The following is a 16,551-nucleotide window of genomic DNA, read 5'->3' as shown; positions in this document are numbered from 1 at the left end:
CTCACTCTCTCTTTCTCTCTAAAATAAATAAATAAATAAATCTTAAAAAGAGAGAGAGAGAGAGCATGGACTCTGGAATCAAACCTCCCATGTTAAAACCCTGTTCCAAAGCTTCTTAGCTTGGGTGACCTTGGCAAGTTACTCATTCTCATAGAACGTGCATTTCCTCATCTGCAAAATAAGGATATCCTACTTCCCAAGATCATTGTAAAGATCACATGAAATAGTGGTAACAAGGCATAAATGCCACAAAATAATACTGAGTAAATATTAGTTCTGATTTTTCCTAAGGTTATTTAATCTTATTTGGGTTTCAAAAAAAAAAAGCCCTCCAAAGAGATTTGGTGACGATGTGTATTAGATCACTTTATCCTTCTGTATCTCTCTGTTCCCCGTCACTTTCATGCCCCTCCTCTGCTCTCCTGATCTCTCTAGGGTCCTCTCCAGTACCTTGATATGGTCCCATATGGGTTCAGTGTGGCTGTCAACAGCCTGGTACCAGAGTATGAGGACTCATTTTGGGTGGCATCACTTTCCCTTCCTGTTCCTGGGCTTCCCTTCATTGCTTGGGTTCAGGCCACCTAAGTACTGAGTGTATTCATACTTGGAAGAGAGATCACAAGAGGCTGGAGTTTCATACTCTGGGGGAAATCTAGAGATTAGGGCGGAAGAAGGAAGCCTGTCAAGTTAAAGATGCTGGGGTTGCCTTAGGCTCCCACAGACCGCTCCGCAGGTCTTGCATTTAACAGGCACTGGGAGAAGGCTGAGAGAGTCGTTGTCTAAGTGAGGCCTGTCCACTTCCTTAAGGAAGTATAAGCCGGGCGCCGCCTGCCCCGCAGGTCTGCGTGACAAACACAAGATAAAACAGGTGTGCAAAATAAGCAAATTCCTAAGGGTAGAGGCGCTTTCAGAGAGCGGCTCCTTTAAGAGGCGGGCCCCATCCCTGTTAACCAAGGAGTCTCCGCCCCCCGGTTGCCAGGGTGCTCTATGGCGTCGCATTCTCATTGGTGGGCGGCGGTTAGTGAGGCGTCTAGAGACGGCCATTTCCAACTAGCCGGCGGGGGCAGAAGATGGCGACGCCCCTTGGGTGGTCGCAGGGGGGGTCGGGGTCGGTGTGTCTCGCCTTCGATCAACTGCGGGACGTGATCGAATCTCAGGAGGAACTGATCCATCAGCTGAGGAACGTGGTACGCAGCAAGAAAAGCTGGGGGAGAGGCCAGACGACCCCGACATGGAGGGGGCGGGGCCAGACTCTCCGGACGGAGACTCTCGTGGGGCGGAGGCGGGCGCGGCTGTGTCCCGGCGGGTGGCACTGGAGCCAAAACGGCACGGTCTTCACGAATATTTACTGGGGAATTTAAATCAAAGTCAGGTGGTTTCCTCCTCTTTGCCTGGTTGTGTAAGGCCTGGGAGTTATGCCCCGGTCTGTTCACTGGGCTTCACTTTCCGCATTTCTAATTGGACTCACTGGCTTCCCAGGGCCCTCAGGTGCAGGCACTGAAACTGTAACTATCTTTTCTATTATGGACTTCCACCTCTTATCCCCCAGCGTCTAAGGCAGCGCCATGCTGAATGCAGTAAGCACAGGTTTGTCCCTTGCACATGTTAACTTAAGGCTTCCCACCCCTTGAAGTCCCGTTGCTTTTGCCTTCTCAATCAAACCCTAGTTCATGAGTTCAAAGCTCCTGGAGCCACAGATTACCTGGACGGGCACGGTAAAATCCTGTGCAGCTGGGGTTCATGCTTTTCCTGTTTTTGTTTTCTGTCTTGATAAGAAGGTCTTGAGATATCTCTATCTCAGAAACAAAAATGACTTAACATCTGTTTCTCACTCTGATGGGTGAATGCAGCTCTAGGCACTGAATGACCTGCAATTCCCCGAGGGTACCCCAGCTCTTTTTCTTCGAAGCTGGCCTTCCCATGTATGTTCTCCCGTCTGGAACACTTCTGTTCCACCCCTGTTCCTCCTCCGGCAGGCCAGCGCCTGTTTAGCAGTCAGATGTCCTGTCTGATGACCCCTTCTCTGGAAGCAGTGCTGACCTTTCCCCAGGCTAGGGGCTGCCTCTGGGCACCAACAGCCCTTTGTGCTTCTCCATTGTAGCACACTCGTGTTAGAAGGGCTGGCCAGGAGCTATCTCCTATATCAGACTGGTTGCTCCTTGAGGGTAGGACCTAGAGCTGAGACTCTGTGGATCTTGTGGAACCAAATTCTCCCTTCTCAGAGCCCAAGTCTCATCCTAGGTGCCCTGGGTATCATCCCACTGTCTAACCTTGGTCCTGGTTCCTAGAAAGCACCCCTCCCACTCCAGCCCCAGGCCCTCCCTGAGCCAGGCTCTGTTGCAGATGGTTCTCCAGGACGAAAATTTTGTCAGTAAAGAAGAGTTCCAGGCAGTGGAAAAGAAGCTGGTGGTAAGTAATGGTCTCTGCAGGTTCCTGATCTTCCCCCATTTTCTGGGATCCCTCTGGATGGGTACAGTTATTCAGTATTGGCTCTGAGAGCCTCCAGCCCCAGTAGTGAGAACAAAGTCTTCTTGGGTCCTGGCTTCCATGTGCCTCTCCGAGAAATGGAGCTGGTTAAGGGAACCTAGGAGACCCAGGGTGGCTTGGGGGTAATGAGGTCATTGCTGCTGCTGCCCCTGCAGGAAGAGAAAGCTGCTCATGCCAAGACCAAGGCCCTCCTGGCCAAGGAAGAGGAGAAGTTGCAGTTTGCCCTCGGAGAGGTTGAGGTGCTGTCTAAACAGCTGGAGAAAGAGAAGCTGGCTTTTGAAAAGGCGTGAGTGAGCCTTGGTAGGGGGGTAAAGGGTTGGGGGTCCAGTCTGCCTGTCAGCCTTCCCACTGTTTATCTTCTCCACTCAGGCTCTCCAGTGTCAAGAGCAGAGCCCTGCAGGAAACCAGTAAGAAGGACCAGCTTATCACCAAGTGCAATGGTAGGCGGGAGGCCCGTACTCCCCGCCACGCTTACATGCATGGGCTCTTCTCTAACAGCCCAGTGCCTGTGTCCAGGGCAGGGTTTCACCCCAACTTCTGCCCCCGGCTGAGGATACAGGCAGGCCCAGGCGGGCCACACCTTCGCAAAGGCCTTCAGGGACCAGGCAGGCCACGGAAATGAGGGAAGCAGTCGGTGTACAATATTCTTCATGGCCATAAAGGAACGGGCTCGCTCCCATTTTTCTTGAAACATAAGACCTTCTTAGTCCACCTTTTGTTTTCCCACTTTTGATGGGTATCAGAAATAGCGTACTTTACTTGTAACTGTTACAGGACGAACAGCAGGATAAGCACAGTCGTCTTTGGGAGCTGACCCCTTACTGTCAGGGTTGGGGACCCAGCAGGGAGGAGAGGGGACTGTGGTGACAGGAAGAGCCACGCCACCTCTCAAGGGCTTAGTGCCTCTGCCATGGGAATGGGGGCTGAGTATTGGCAGATCCTTAAAAAAAGAAACCAGAAACCAGGTTCTAATGGAAATTTTTCTGATTTTTTTAGTGTTGGCAACTGACTTAGAAATTTTAAAACTATTGTATGGGCCAAGTAACATGTGTCTGTAGGCCATTAATTTTCATCTCCACTCTGTGCAGATGCCTATGGCCACTTGTTGGCTCAAGGTGGTGCTGTGAGTTTTGGGGTATTTTCTGTCAGCCACCCAGTGTCCCTAGATCTCAGGAACCCCCTTTTAGTTTCCCAGAACACTAAATTCCCCTTAGCTAGTCTAAGAAATAGACATGAATTCCATATGGAACATTTGCTTCATGGATTGCAGCCAATTTTAGGTAGGCCACAGATCAGAGCCCAAGTCCAAAAGAGATTCAGGGTCCCTCCTGATGGGCTGTCATCTAGAGTCTTGGGTACCCTGTACCCACCAATCCATTCCTCTCTCCCTGGGTTAGTACTCTCACTGGTAAGATGCCAGCAGGCTGATACCTTGATCTCACTAGGTGGGCTGACAGGCCTTATGGCAGTATGAGCAAGGACTCCCGTGGGGGCCCCCAGGGGTCCAAGAGAGGGCAGGGGTCCCCTCACTGCCTCCACATCCAAGGCCACCGGGCCCCAGTCCTTCCTCCCTGTGTACCTATCCCCCCCTGCCCCCAACTTTCCTAAAAGGAACCTAGAGTTCTTTCCTGGTGGTGCCCAAGCATTTCCTAGAGATCAGCCACATCTGCAGGGCTCTGTGTCCACTTGTGCAAGGTGTGTGTGTGGGGATGGAACCTGGCTGCCTCCCCGTAGAATGTCCTAAGCACCTCCAGTGGGACACAAGCCCTCACCTGAGCAACTCTCATGACCCAAGCCTTCCCCTGGCCTATGCCCTCCCCACCCCTCAATCTCCCTTTATGTGGGTTTAGTTTGGTTTTTACACTTACACAGTTTCTTATTTTTCTCAAAGAGATTTTTCTGACTATTCTCTCATTTGGCTGCTATTTATTTTAAATTTATCTCTCATTTATTTTAAAAATTCACAGAAATTTCTGATGCTTTTTCCCAAAAGAACTTCACAATCAATCTGGGTGACCTTGAGAAGAAGGTTCAATAGTTCTGGTCCTATGACCCACGGAACTCAATTTCCTTCTCTTCCTTCCCTTGCATCTTCGTCTCCTCTTTTGTATGTCACATCTTAATTTTTTATCAAATCTTTTCTTCTGAAACCTTAAATTGCTTCAGCATTTCTGAATTTTTAGAGTTTGTGTTGTAGTTAATGTTTGTCCAGCCTTTAAAGGCAGTGGGATTTTCTTCCTATGAGGATAAGAATTTTCCAGGACTCCCCAAGGGACAGTTCATATAAATGAAGCACCCCCCGCCCCCGCCCTGAGATTCCTAGAACCACTTTCAATTTTGATTCAAGACACAAAAATCATCTTTGCATCTAATGAGCACTTAATGTAGGGGGCAAGCTTTGCCACACTATCTCCCTGGGTGCTCCTCACACCCCTGCGGAACAGGGGCTGTTCCTGTCCCCATCACAGATGAGGAAATGGGTCTAAAAAAGGAGGTAACTTGCCAAAAATGGTAATACTGTCTCATCGATATTAACATCGTTGAAACATTGCCTTATTCTGTTCAGTTCCTGAGTTTTAACTCTCTTTCAGGAGCTGCCTCCTTGAAGGTAGGGGACCCTGTCTTTTCCCCTTGTGAAGCCCTAGCACAGGACTGGATACCTCAATAGGTCTGGTTGGATTGAGATGATGAAACTAAGTGATGTTTTTAAGTCCTAAACCCCCAGAGTGTATCCTGTCCATTCATTCCCCAAATAAATTCATTGTGTCCCATCCATGTGCCAGGTACTATTTTAGGCCTTAGGGTTAAAGCAGTAAATTGAAAAAATCTTTATCCTTGTGGATTTCATGGATATAAATCCAACTTGGGAAGAAGATAGGTGAGTAAAATATATGGTATGTTAGCTATAAGTGCTAAGAAGAAAAAGAAAGCAGGAAAAAGGGATAGAAACTACTGAGAGGGGTTGATACTTTTAGATTGGGAAGGGTCTTACAAAGGAGGCGATATTTGTAAAGATTGGCAGGAGTTAAGGGCAGGAGCCATTCATCCTCCTGCCTTTGGGCAGCACTGTCCACCTCTCTGCAGGAGCCTTCGCCTGCCCTCATGTGGGTCACCTGGTCCAGAATAGAGTTGTGAAATCACTGACACACATCAGACATTGCGCCCCTTAGCCACCATCCTGTCAAAACTCCATAATAAACTCATTCTTACTAAGGTGTTAGCAGCTACTTATGGAGCACCCCTGGGTGGGGGGAGCCAACTTCTTAAAATACCTGTTAGGGAATGAATGCCTTATCTCAGGAAGAAGCCTGTAGGATGGGAACCACCCCTCCTCCCTGCCTCTCTCCCCCACAGAAATTGAGTCTCACATTATAAAGCAAGAAGATATACTTAATGGCAAAGAGAATGAGATTAAGGAGTTGCAGCAAGTTATCAGCCAGCAGAAACAAATCTTCAGGTGAGGGGTCTGGGCCAGGCTGGGGATTGTTGATGGAAGTGGGGAGCCAGCTCTCTGGCCCCTATCCTAGACTGCCCCCAGCCCATGCCCAGATGGCTCCATTGCAGGAATCACGTGTCTGACTACCGGATCCAGAAGCAACAGGAGAACTACATGGCCCAAGTGCTGGACCAGAAGCATAAGAAAGCCTCAGGGATGCGTCAGGCCCGGAGCCACCAGCGTCCCAGGGAAAAATAAAATGGTCGTCGCCTTCCTATTCTCTGGCTGTAATGCCCGACCTCTGCCTTCCCTGCTGTGGGGGTCCCCACCCCTGCCCTTCCTGTCCCTGTGGGTCCTGGCCCCTGCCAAAACAGACTTCACCTGGCCTGATTCCCAGGGAAGAGGCAGAAGGCACTTTTTTTTTTTTTCCCTCCCTGCCTGCCTTCCGGAGGGCCTTGGTGACAGAAGGGAGAATCAAGTTACCAGGGACTGGGTGGGGAGCAGGCCTTGGGCCACTGCCTTCCACGCCACTCAGAAAAGGATGCTGCTCAGGTCCCCAGTCCCTGCCACTTCCCTCCCTCCCCTGGGTCGTAGGGGGAGGAGAGGTGTGGAGGTCTAGCCTACAGGAGGACAACTTTGTTGTCTAATAGGCACTGTTCTTCCTACTCTTGGTATTTAATCTCTCCCTATGTAAACAGCTCTGGTTACCCCTGGTTACCTGTAAACACCCCACCCTACTCCCAGTGCCCTGGTAAATTTAACTCTCCCAACTTGGCTATAGAGCAGGAAAGGCTGTGTGTGTGTGTTTGAGTATGTGATAAGCCCTGACTGGAGACAACAGGCAGTGGGTTCCAAGACCACAGTGAATTTGGGAAATCCATTACCATCATATAACAAGAATGTTACACCTGTGAATCATACTTGTATCCTCTTACACTTCCCCCTAACAGAGGCTTGAATCTTCACAAGGGGAAGGAAGGGAAAAGGACAATGCTATGTCTTTTTTTAAGGTGGGGAACAGTCTCTGAAGGGCCTATAACTTGTTAAAGTTGCATGTGCAGCACCAGATGATAGGCAGGCTTGATCCTTTCACAAGCCATCACTGATGGCTAGATGATCATGGGGACACACCCAGTCAGGGGACCCACTCAGAGGCTGAGTCAGATTTGTCAATCTAGCCTAACCTGAGTCAGTGTGAGTGCATGGGGTGGGGGGTTGCTGTGTTTTTGCCCCAAGGCCAGCTAGGGCCTGAAACATAGTAGGAACTTAAAGCCGGAAGTTTAAGGGCAAATGGTGCTCACTGTCATCATCCCAGGGCAGTGACAAGTGGTGACTGCTTCCCCACCAGCACCTGTCCCTGGGGTGAATCCTGAGGTGGTGGGGGCTGGAGTGAGGGCCTTGCAAGTGCCAGAGCTCTTTCTGCCTCAGAAGGGCTTCAGAGAGGGGTCATGGCTACCCCAAAGGTTCCTAAGAGACCCCACATCAGTGTCTTGTTTTAGGTGCCAAGGCCATCTGTGAAAGCTAGAGCTAGCCACCCCAGGCCCTTCCAGTATGGTCCCACTAAAGGCAATGGGTCCAGCCAGGTACAGCTTCCCGAGGCCCTAGTACAACCTGGGGACTTGGGGGAGCCCTCCAAGCAAAGCTCCATCAAAGATCATGGGGTGATGGGTCAAGGAAGGTGGTGGGTGAACCCTTACATACTCTAGCTGGGACAAGTGATGAGAGGGCCAGAGAGAAGGGGTGTGCTCCGGTGGTAGGAAGACACTGGGGGGCTACCGGAAGATGAAATTGCTCAGAAGACCCCGAAAGTCCGGTCCTGGTCCCCGGGCTCCCATTCTGACCCACATGCCATGGTGCTTGACGTCAGGCTGGGCCCTGCTCGGCCTGTTTCTTAGCCTGTGAGCAGAGTTAGGCCTAGCTCCTGGCTTCAAACCTGCCCTTCCCTCACCTTCCCGTCAGCCCAAGACTGGAGAGCCATCCTAGGCCTCGGGCCCGCGCCAGAGGGGAACGTTGGAAAAGTAAAGCCCAGGACCCAAGGCCGTCCTGTGGGCGACGCCACTGATTCGCCATCGACCGCAGCCGCGGCCGCTTTAAGGCGCGGTGACCCCACGACATCCGCGGGCGGGGCGGGGACAATGCGGGCAGCCGCAGCACCGGCGGAGGCAAACGTGAGGGAGGTAGTGCGCGGCGCCCAGCCCCGCCATGCTGACCGCGCTCGCCCGGCCAGCCCGGCCTGGGCTCCCGGGGCAGCCGCCTGCGGCCCCCGCCCGGCGTCAGGACTCCTCTGGCTCGTCAGGCTCCTACCACACGGCTCCGGGTTCTCCAGGGCCCCCGGACGTTGGGCCGGACGCAGAGTGCCGGGCGCATTGGCCCGGGGTGGCCCCTGCGCTGGGGGCGGGCGCGCAGCCTCGCCTGTCCGTCAGCGCCCAGAATAGCCGCCAGCAGCCCGGGCCCGGCTCGGGTTTCCCGCGAGGCCGGGGCTCCAGCCCGCGGCCGCCCCAGCCGCAGCTGCGCATGCTGCCGTCGGGGGAGATGGAAGTCATCTTCGGCGCAGGGGCCCCGTTCCGCCGCTCCGACGCGGCGGATAGCGAGGTGCAGCAACTCACCGCCCGCGCTTTCCGCAGCCTCTCTCCGCCCGGGCCCGCGACTCCGGCTCCCGCGACACCGACGCCCCAGGCCCCCGACGGTGGCTCCCGCTGGGCCACTTACCTAGAGGTACGGCCCCGCGGGCCGAGTCCTGGGACCCCAGCGCAGTTCGAGTGTGTGGAGGTGGCGCTGGAGGAGCGTGAGGCTCCCGCCAGGTCCCGCACGGTGCCCAAGCGTCAGATCGAGCTGCGCCCCCGGCCCCAGAGTCCGCCGCGGGAGGCGGGAGCACCACCGCGCCCCCGGCTGCTCCTGCGCACTGGCTCCCTGGACGAGTCGCTGGGCCGCCTGCAGGAAGCCGCTGGCCTGGTGCAGACAGCACTGGCCAGAAAACTGAGCCCTGCAGCCCCTGCCCCAAGCAGCGCCACCTTCGGGCCCACGGGGCAGCCAGAGTGTGCGAGCCGAGAAACGGCCCGCAGTACCCGAAAGGTCCCGGAGGAGGCCAGGTCTCGGCCACCGCGCGTGCACTATGGTTCAGCACCCACCAAGGCACCGCGGCCGTGGCCCAGCCTCCGAGAGCGCGCGATTCGGCGCGACAAGCCCGCGCCGGGCACCGAGCCGCTGGGTCCGGTTAGTTCCAGCATCTTCCTGCAGTCAGGGGAGAAGACTCGGGAGGCACAAAGTCAGGAACTTAAGACTCGGTCCCCGCGACAGACTCCGGATCGAGCCATTCTGAGAGCACAGAGTCCGCCTTTCGAGTCGAGGGGCCCTCGGGAAGTTCCGAGTAAGGCTGGGAGGCCATGGAGCTCGTCCCCGCTGTGGCAGGCTCCAAATGGGACCGTACGGGGTCCTCACTGCCCGTCCCCCCAGAATCCGCCCCCGTGGAATCGGGCTATTCGGAGGGTAAGTAGCCCGTCGTTCCCTGAAGCATCCCGTGCATGGGGAAATCGGGATCCCGCTGTCGAGGAAACTGTCAGCAGAAGAAGCCCCTCCCCACCGACTGTTTCCCCGTGGAATCAGGGTGTCGCCAGGACAAGAAGCCCATCCCCTGAAGCTCCTTCCCTGTGGGAGGTTCCTCAACCGGCAGTTGGGAGTACCGCAGAGGGCAGTAGGAGCGCGTATCCACCGGCCTTGTCCTCATGGGAGGCTCCAGATCGTGCTAATGGGACGTGGCATCCATCTCCCCAGGACACGTGGGGTCCCACACCACAGGGCTCATCCATAGTATCTACGTCTAAAGCTCTGAATGGGATAGGAATGGAAGAGCTGGAGCGGCCTAGGCCGCCCACACCTGGGACTCCGGAACTCACCGAGGCGCAAGGTCAGTCCTCGCGGGAGGTGCAGGATCTCGCCTTCCGAGGCAGTCAGCCGTCGCCAGAAGCGGCCGCGCCTGAGCTAACCCTCAGTCGCCTTGTGGGCCCTGTGGATGCCGATGTGCCCCGGGAAGCCCTGGGCCTTGGAGAGGCCGCCTCGGGACGGCCTCGCGTGGCCCTCCCGCGGCCCCGCGACGTACGCAAGATGGTGAAGACCACGTACGCGCCAAGCTTCCCCGCGGGAACCGCAGCTTTGCGGCTGCCTGCGCCCCCTGTGGAACCCGGCGCGGAGGAGGGCGGCGCGTCCGGGACCGAAGCGTTGCCCGCGCTGGCGTCGCCAGCCCCAGCTCACTACACTTCGGTTTACCTCAAAGACTTTCTTCCGGTCGTGACGCACCCCTACGAGCCCCCAGAGCCGTCCCCTGACGCGGTGCCCCGGGACGCCCCGCGGCCCAACGGGGCCCTGAGGCGGAGAGCGGAGAACAGCACGGCCAAACCCTTCGCACGCACGGAGATCCGCCTGCCTGCGGCACTGGCCGTGGGCCGCCGGCCCGAGGGAGCCGGGGCAGTTGTGCGCGGTGCTGGCGGGGAGAGCCGCGAGGCTGAGGCGCGGCGCCTGGTCCCCGACGGCGAGGGGCGGAGCAGCCCCTTAGGCGGCGCGCGCGCGTCACCCCAGCCGCCGCCCACGGGCCCGGGAGGGCCGCAGCCACCCCGACCACCGTGCCCCCGCTCGCCTCAGGCGCACCCCAGCTCGAGCGCCGGGACAGCACCGGAAGTGGAGACGTCTCCTGCAGCTCCCGAGCCGGCGACTGCGATCCAGTCGTCTCTCCTGCGGGAGTCCCAGGCGTCGGCCGGCAGAACCGGCCCGCCCCAACCCCGCGCTGCCTCAGCGCCTCCGACGGACCGGCCCCTCGAAGGCCCCCTCCACGGGGCACGCAGGCCCCCAGGGACTGCGTACCCGGGGAAGGTCCTGGTGGACCCCGAGAGCGGCCGTTGCTACTTTGTGGAGGCGCCGCGGCAGCCTCGGCTACGGCTACTCTTCGACCCCGAAAGCGGGCAATACGTAGAGGTGCTGCTGCCGCCATCGCCCCAGGTGCCACCACGCCGCGTCTACACCCCGCTGGCCCTGGGCTCTGGCCTCTACCCGCCCGCCTATGGGCCTCTCCCGGGCCTCTCAGTGCCACCGTCCCTGGCCCCAGCGGGCTTCAGCGGCCCCCAGGTACCCTGGGCCTCCGACGCGGGGCCCCTGGACGGGATGTACTACCTGCCAGTGAGTGGAACCCCCAGCCCCGCTCCCCCTCTGCTCCTCTGTGCTCCGCCCAACAGTTCGAGTTCAGCCCAGCCCGGCAAGGGGTCCTTGTTCTCAGTGTGAGGCCCCAGGGCCTATCCTGGGTGTTGGGGCCTGTTTGATAGCCTTGGGGGTTCTGGCATCTAGTCCCCTGCCCGGTTCCTTCTATCACCTCTTTCTTTTACCCAGCCCACCCAGTCTTCACACTGGAAGTTACCTTCAGAGGATATATCTGAGACTTTGGGACTGATGGAGCTGAAACTCAGAAAGTGGCTGCCTACTTTCTCCCCCAACAAAATTGTATACTCCTTTCCCAGGCATCCCCAGAGTGTGGTGTGTTTGTGTGTTTGTGAGGAGTCTCTGGAGTTGTTCCTAGGAACTGACTTGAGGGGGTGTTGGAGTTCAGGAGGAGCAACAAGGAATAGGATCAGCAGAGGGCGGATGTGTCCCTCCCTGAAGGTGGATCCAGCTGCGGTGGAGTAGGCTAGTGGGCGCTGGTGCAATGGAGGGAGGACTGTGGTTAGCAGCTCTGTTGTTCTTTGGAAGAGGATCTGAGCCTTGGCCTGGGAGGTCATGTGGGAAAGGCTAGTGCAGCCCCTGGGTCAGGCTGGATCTGAGGAAGGGAGCTGTGGGGACGGCAGGTGGAGGTGGAGCAGGGAAGTTATATGGAAGGGGCTATGGAGGGTCAGCCTGGAGATGGGGATTGGGTAGGGAGGCAGCTATAGTCTCCAGCTGGGAGCCCCACTTCTCATCCTCTCCTCAACCTCAGCATCTGACTTGGCTTCTCAAAGCCATCAGAGCTGAGCTGGCTCATCCTGGGGCCAGGAGTGGAGGTTTAAGCCATTCCCACCCAAGTTGGGGGCCAGATGCAGTGACTCATCAGAAAGGACTTGCAAACAGGGAGGATGTTTCAGCCTCTTGACCCCTCTGGGAGTAGTGGAGGGTGGGTTAGGGCTGCCAGTAAAAGGGATGCCATGGGGTGGGGAGCAAGGCAGGGAGACTTGGAGCCCTCTGCTGATTGCACTCCCTCAGTAACAGATGTGGCAACCATGCCCAGAGAGGGCCTGGCTCGGCAGACTGGTCAAAGCAAGGAGGGAACAGGACCCAGAGCCTGTGTGCTAATTGCCTTGAGATAGCAGGAGCGTCTGAGGAGGGCTGAGAGAGATGCATGGGGTAGGACATGTGAGTCTGTGTGTAGTTCTGAGCTTGAAGTGGCGGGGCTTTGTTGACTGATATGTGATGAGTCTGGGGAAGAACAGTTCCCATTAGGAGCAGTTGTTAGGGATGGAGATTGATGCCTTACTTAAATTCCAGGCCCCTAGGCGGTCTGGGTCCCTTGAAGTCCCAGACTCCCTGCCTTCGGCTGAAAGTTGACTGGGAGAGCTATGAGTCAGAATAACCTGAACAACTTCTCATGGCCAGGGATGCGGGTTCTGATGGCATGGAGGGCCCTGGTCCCCTCACCTCATCCTGGTGTGCAATAAATCACTGATCCAATGAGCCACGATGCTTGGAACAACTGGTGTAAGTTGTCTGATTTCTAATTTACTGCTGCGACTTCTAACACCCCCTTTAACACTCTTCTCTGCCTGGGTATGGTCTGGGTGGAGGCGGCTCTAGGGCTCAGGGAAGGAGCCCACGTGTGTCTTTCATGGATGTGACATCCTGGCCTCAGCAAACTCACCTCCCAGGGAGGAAACCCTAGGCTGGCAACCACACCTGGCAACCTCATTCATCCTGGTGGCTGGGTGGCCAATGGGCTTTAGTTACTCAGGCTTGGGGCCTCGTTTCAGTATGGCCCTTCTAGTGTATGGTCTTGGATTCATCACTTCTGTCTAAGCTTTCCTATGCTCATAAAAATGACACAAATCACCTCTTCCCTCAAGATACTCAGTTCAGTGCCCACTGAGTGGCCAGACTTCAGGGGAGAGATCCGCCCCCACGTGCCCTTGCCCAGGCCCAGCTTCCCCCTATGTCACTGCTCCCTATCTGTGAAATGGAGCCCAGTTGGCTACAGTGGGGATCCCAGCAGAGGAGATGCACACGTGGCATCTCTAGGCCCCTAGAGGAAGGAAGAAAGTGGGAGGGGTGAGTTGTTGGTTCCCCATTGGTCTGGGTCAGGCTTTCCGGGGTGGCTCCCTCTGTACACATGCACATGCACACCTGCACCCCAGCCACATGCTCACTGAGCCATCTCCACTGACCATGAGGCTGTCACTGCCACTGACACTGCTGCTGCTGGGAGCCTGGGCCATCCCAGGGGGCTCTGAGGACAGGGCCCCACTCACAGCCACTGCCCCACAGCTGGATGATGAAGAGAAGTACTCAGCTCATATGCCTGCTCACCTGCGCTGTGATGCCTGCAGGGCAGTGGCCTACCAGGTGAGTACCTCCCCCCATACAGTTCCCCTGCCCCTGTCCAGGTCCCTCCTGAAGCCAGTCCCCTCCATCTACCTCAGATTCTACCACTGGCTTTGATTTCCAAACCCCCACCCTGAGCCCTGAGTTAGACTCAGCTTTCCATGATACTGACAACTGCACCTCACCCAAACCCCCATGCCTCAGTTTACCCATCTCTCGGCCCAACAGAAAGGAAATAATCTGGGACAACCCACAGTATCTTGAGACCCCAGGGAGTCACCAGCCTATCCTCTCAGACTCCTCCGTTTCCAGGCTTATCCTCAGGTCTAGACTCCTTCCCAAAACATGACTGGGGAGTACTGGTGTATTTGTGCATGTATGCACATGGGTTGAATGCATGAATATGAGTATGTGTGTGTCTTGAGTTCACACAGAAACCTATCCAGCATGCCTAAGTAACTCTGTGGAGCAAGGCAAGCCTATGAGTACACGTGTCATTGAAGACTGGGCTCTATTTTTTTTTTTTTCCTTTCCTTGTTCTCATGGTTTAAAATAGCATGGCTGATGGGCAGGTGTGCACTGGGGAAGGAGCCCCAGTGCTCAGGCCTAACTTCCTACTTCAGTGTTTCCTACCCACACACCTCAACCCCGGGAAGTGGATCCTACCTCAGCAGACCCAGTCCCAGCTTTCAGAACCTGGGGGAGGGCTGTGAGGCTACCTGATAAGAGCTTCTTGCTTAAAAGTCTCCCTTGCCACCTCACTCTCTCCCAGAGACCCAGGCTCCTGCCTGACCCTCCCCCACCATTGAGCAGTCTTGAAACCCTGGCTCTTAACCCCTCCTTGTTCTAGATGTGGCAACATTTGGCAAAGGCAGAGGCCAAACTTCACACCCCTGACTCAGGCGGGCGGCAGTGGGAGCTGAGTGAGTCGGTATACATAGATGTCCTGGACAAGAGCTGTTCCCAGAGCTGGCAGGGGTGAGTCAAGAATCTGGCCCCTACCACCCTCCTCTAGCAGTAGGGCTGATGGGTAGAGATTCCCACTCTCCCACTCACACCAGACACATAGTCCACTAGGGCTTTGGTCCAAGGTAGGGGGCTGGTTGGAATGAAGTCTGAGATCTAGAGCTGGGGGCAAGTAGAATGCTACGTGGCTTGGGGACAAGGTTGCTGTGTGACCTCAGGCCAGGGGCTTTCCCTCTTTGGTTCTGTTTCCCATCAGGGAGGATCAGAATCTGGGCTCTGAATTCAGCAAATGCCCAGTGTGCCCAGCTTCATGCGGGGGTATTATCCCTTGCTGGCAGGGCTCCCATTAATGCTATATGCCTCTCCTTCCTGCTGCTTCCAGCTATGGGGTTCGAGAAGTGAACCAGGTGAAACGTCTCACAGGCCCAGGACTCAGTAAGGGGCCAGAGCCAAGCATCAGTGTGATGATCACAGGGGGCCCCTGGCCCACCAGGTGACAGGAGTGAGGGTGGGGTGGGATGGAGACCTTGGAGCCTTGATCGGCTAGCCCCCTGAGGGGCAGGCAGGGGTCTGAGGCTCCTGTTGGGTTCCCCTAGGCTCTCCATGACATGTTTCCACTACCTGGGCGAGTTTGGAGAAGACCAGATCTATGAAGCCCACCAACAAGGCCAAGGGGCTCTGGAGGCATTGCTGTGTGGAGGACTGCAAGGGGCCTGCTCAGAAGAGGCACCTGTCACAAGGACGGAGCTCTAGTTCAACTCCCTCCCCTTCCTGGTCAGGCTCTGAGGAGAGGTGCGGTGCCCTCTGGATTTGCCCCACTCCTCTCTGCAGGCTGCCTGGAGGGCAGGGGGGCCATGCTTTTCCATGCTGCCATGCCCCCTCCCTCCTTCCAGCTTTAGGACATTGGGGTCAGGTATATGATGGGGGCAGGAGAGGGTGGGTAGGGGAGAGGCCTTCCCCTCTGGACTCAAATAAAACCCAATGACCTAGATTTCTTGATTCCTTCTTTGCAAAAGGCTCTTGTAGGGCTGGGAGGACAGACATTGGCATTTCTGCTGATGTTGTACCTAGGGAGGGCCAAATATACTTGCTTCCCCACAATTTCCCAGAGGTAGGTGAGGTGTGTCATGGCTAGAAATGTGAGCGAGCTGTCAAAGGATGGACCTAGTTGCATGGATGGTGAAACTGCAAATCCATCACGAGAGAAGAGAAAAACCAGTGAAAACTCCATGAGCAGGCTGCCTGGCAGGCATACCTACTCAGCCACTCTGTACTGTTTGGGCCCCTCCCTGAACACTAGTATAGTTGGGTCTATGCCCAGGAGCTGCTCAACATCTGGACTTTCCCTCTGACCCCAGCTGACAAGGTTGGGCCCTATGTGTCTGCCTGGGACTAGGCAGGGCAGAGTTTCTGGATCAAGCTGGATTCAGTATCTTGGCTCTAAGTCCTGCTGTCACCAGAAATTCCTTTGACCTGGGACCTTTCCTTAGCACTGGAGGAAAACACCCCACTTGGGCCCTGCCTAAGAATGGGAACCTGTGGGCAAGCAGCCCTGGGAGGTGGACAGAACAAATACTCTAATCCCCAGTTGAGAGACACAGAAACTGAGGCTTAGAAAGTCAAAGAGGGGGCACCTGGGTTGGCTTAGTCAGTTAAGCACCTGACTCTTGATTTTGGCTCAGGTCATGACTCAGAGTGGTGAGATCGAGGCCCTCAACAGACTCCACATAAGAGCACAATCTGCTTAAGATTCTCTCCCTCAAAAAAAAAAAAAAAATGTATCTCCCTCTCTTCCTACCCTGCCCCCCCAACTTGTGTGTATGTATGTATGTATGTGCATACACACACTCTCTCTCTCTCTCACAAAAAAAAAGAAAGAAAAGAAAAAGGAAAGGAAAGGAAAGAGGAAAGGAAAGGAGAAAAGAAAAGAGGCTCAGACCAAGTCCCAGGCTGAGTAGTGGCAGTAGTGGCAGGGCTGATAGGGGATTCTGATTCTGGGGGTGGAGGAAGGTCACTGCTGGAGAAGTGGGTGTGCTCTGGGGAGGCCCTGACCTCCCCAGCCTGCATGACTTATACTGCAGCCTGGTCCCTTGCAGTCCATTACTTGCTGCTCCCTA

The 16,551-nt window shown here is 55.8% G+C and overlaps 3 protein-coding genes across 6 annotated transcripts; all 3 read left to right on the top strand.

Moving 5' to 3' along the window:
* The first annotated feature begins 1,027 nt into the window (after window positions 1-1,027).
* Window positions 1,028-6,200, top strand: SPATA24 (spermatogenesis associated 24). 3 transcript variants are annotated; one of them, XM_077897459.1, is made up of 7 exons: window positions 1,051-1,187; window positions 1,480-1,587; window positions 2,344-2,409; window positions 2,643-2,773; window positions 2,857-2,927; window positions 5,842-5,944; window positions 6,052-6,200. In XM_077897459.1, exons 3-7 carry the CDS (start codon window positions 2,344-2,346, stop codon window positions 6,179-6,181), a joined length of 501 nt encoding a protein of 166 aa, XP_077753585.1. In that variant the 5' UTR covers window positions 1,051-1,187; window positions 1,480-1,587; the 3' UTR covers window positions 6,182-6,200. The 3 variants fall into 3 exon arrangements, with proteins under 3 accessions (XP_077753584.1, XP_077753586.1, XP_077753585.1); XM_077897458.1 differs by lacking the exon at window positions 1,480-1,587 and having other exon boundaries at window positions 1,028-1,187; XM_077897460.1 differs by lacking the exon at window positions 1,480-1,587 and having other exon boundaries at window positions 1,047-1,187; window positions 2,310-2,409.
* A 144-nt stretch (window positions 6,201-6,344) lies between these two features.
* Window positions 6,345-12,626, top strand: PROB1 (proline rich basic protein 1). The gene has a single exon (XM_077897404.1). The coding sequence runs from the start codon at window positions 8,126-8,128 to the stop codon at window positions 11,189-11,191; it is 3,066 nt and encodes a 1,021-aa protein (XP_077753530.1). The 5' UTR covers window positions 6,345-8,125; the 3' UTR covers window positions 11,192-12,626.
* Window positions 12,627-13,256: 630 nt separating this feature from the next.
* On the top strand, window positions 13,257-15,425 carry MZB1 (marginal zone B and B1 cell specific protein). 2 transcript variants are annotated; one of them, XM_077897461.1, is made up of 4 exons: window positions 13,262-13,489; window positions 14,319-14,446; window positions 14,817-14,927; window positions 15,031-15,425. In XM_077897461.1, the coding sequence occupies exons 1-4, from the start codon at window positions 13,286-13,288 to the stop codon at window positions 15,185-15,187; spliced, it is 600 nt and encodes a 199-aa protein (XP_077753587.1). In that variant the 5' UTR covers window positions 13,262-13,285; the 3' UTR covers window positions 15,188-15,425. The 2 variants fall into 2 exon arrangements, with proteins under 2 accessions (XP_077753588.1, XP_077753587.1); XM_077897462.1 differs by lacking the exon at window positions 14,817-14,927 and having other exon boundaries at window positions 13,257-13,489.
* The last annotated feature ends 1,126 nt before the right edge of the window (window positions 15,426-16,551 follow it).

The sequence above is a fragment of the Canis aureus genome, chromosome 5 (assembly GCF_053574225.1).
Source record: "Canis aureus isolate CA01 chromosome 5, VMU_Caureus_v.1.0, whole genome shotgun sequence".
Classification (NCBI taxonomy): Eukaryota; Metazoa; Chordata; class Mammalia; order Carnivora; family Canidae; genus Canis; species Canis aureus.
This window is presented reverse-complemented; position numbering and strand designations above follow the sequence as displayed.

Bases quoted from the DNA above. Each gene is read 5' to 3' on its own strand.
- SPATA24 (XM_077897458.1), top strand. From the start codon at position 1,071: ATGGCGACGCCCCTTGGGTGGTCGCAGGGGGGGTCGGGGTCGGTGTGT. The intron at 2,928-5,841 runs GTAGGCGGGAGG...TCTCCCCCACAG, and splicing joins GCTTATCACCAAGTGCAATG to AAATTGAGTCTCACATTATA. The intron at 5,945-6,051 runs GTGAGGGGTCTG...GCTCCATTGCAG, and splicing joins CAGCAGAAACAAATCTTCAG to GAATCACGTGTCTGACTACC.
- PROB1 (XM_077897404.1), top strand. From the start codon at position 8,126: ATGCTGACCGCGCTCGCCCGGCCAGCCCGGCCTGGGCTCCCGGGGCAG.
- MZB1 (XM_077897461.1), top strand. From the start codon at position 13,286: ATGCTCACTGAGCCATCTCCACTGACCATGAGGCTGTCACTGCCACTG. The intron at 13,490-14,318 runs GTGAGTACCTCC...TCCTTGTTCTAG, and splicing joins GCAGGGCAGTGGCCTACCAG to ATGTGGCAACATTTGGCAAA. The intron at 14,447-14,816 runs GTGAGTCAAGAA...TGCTGCTTCCAG, and splicing joins TGTTCCCAGAGCTGGCAGGG to CTATGGGGTTCGAGAAGTGA.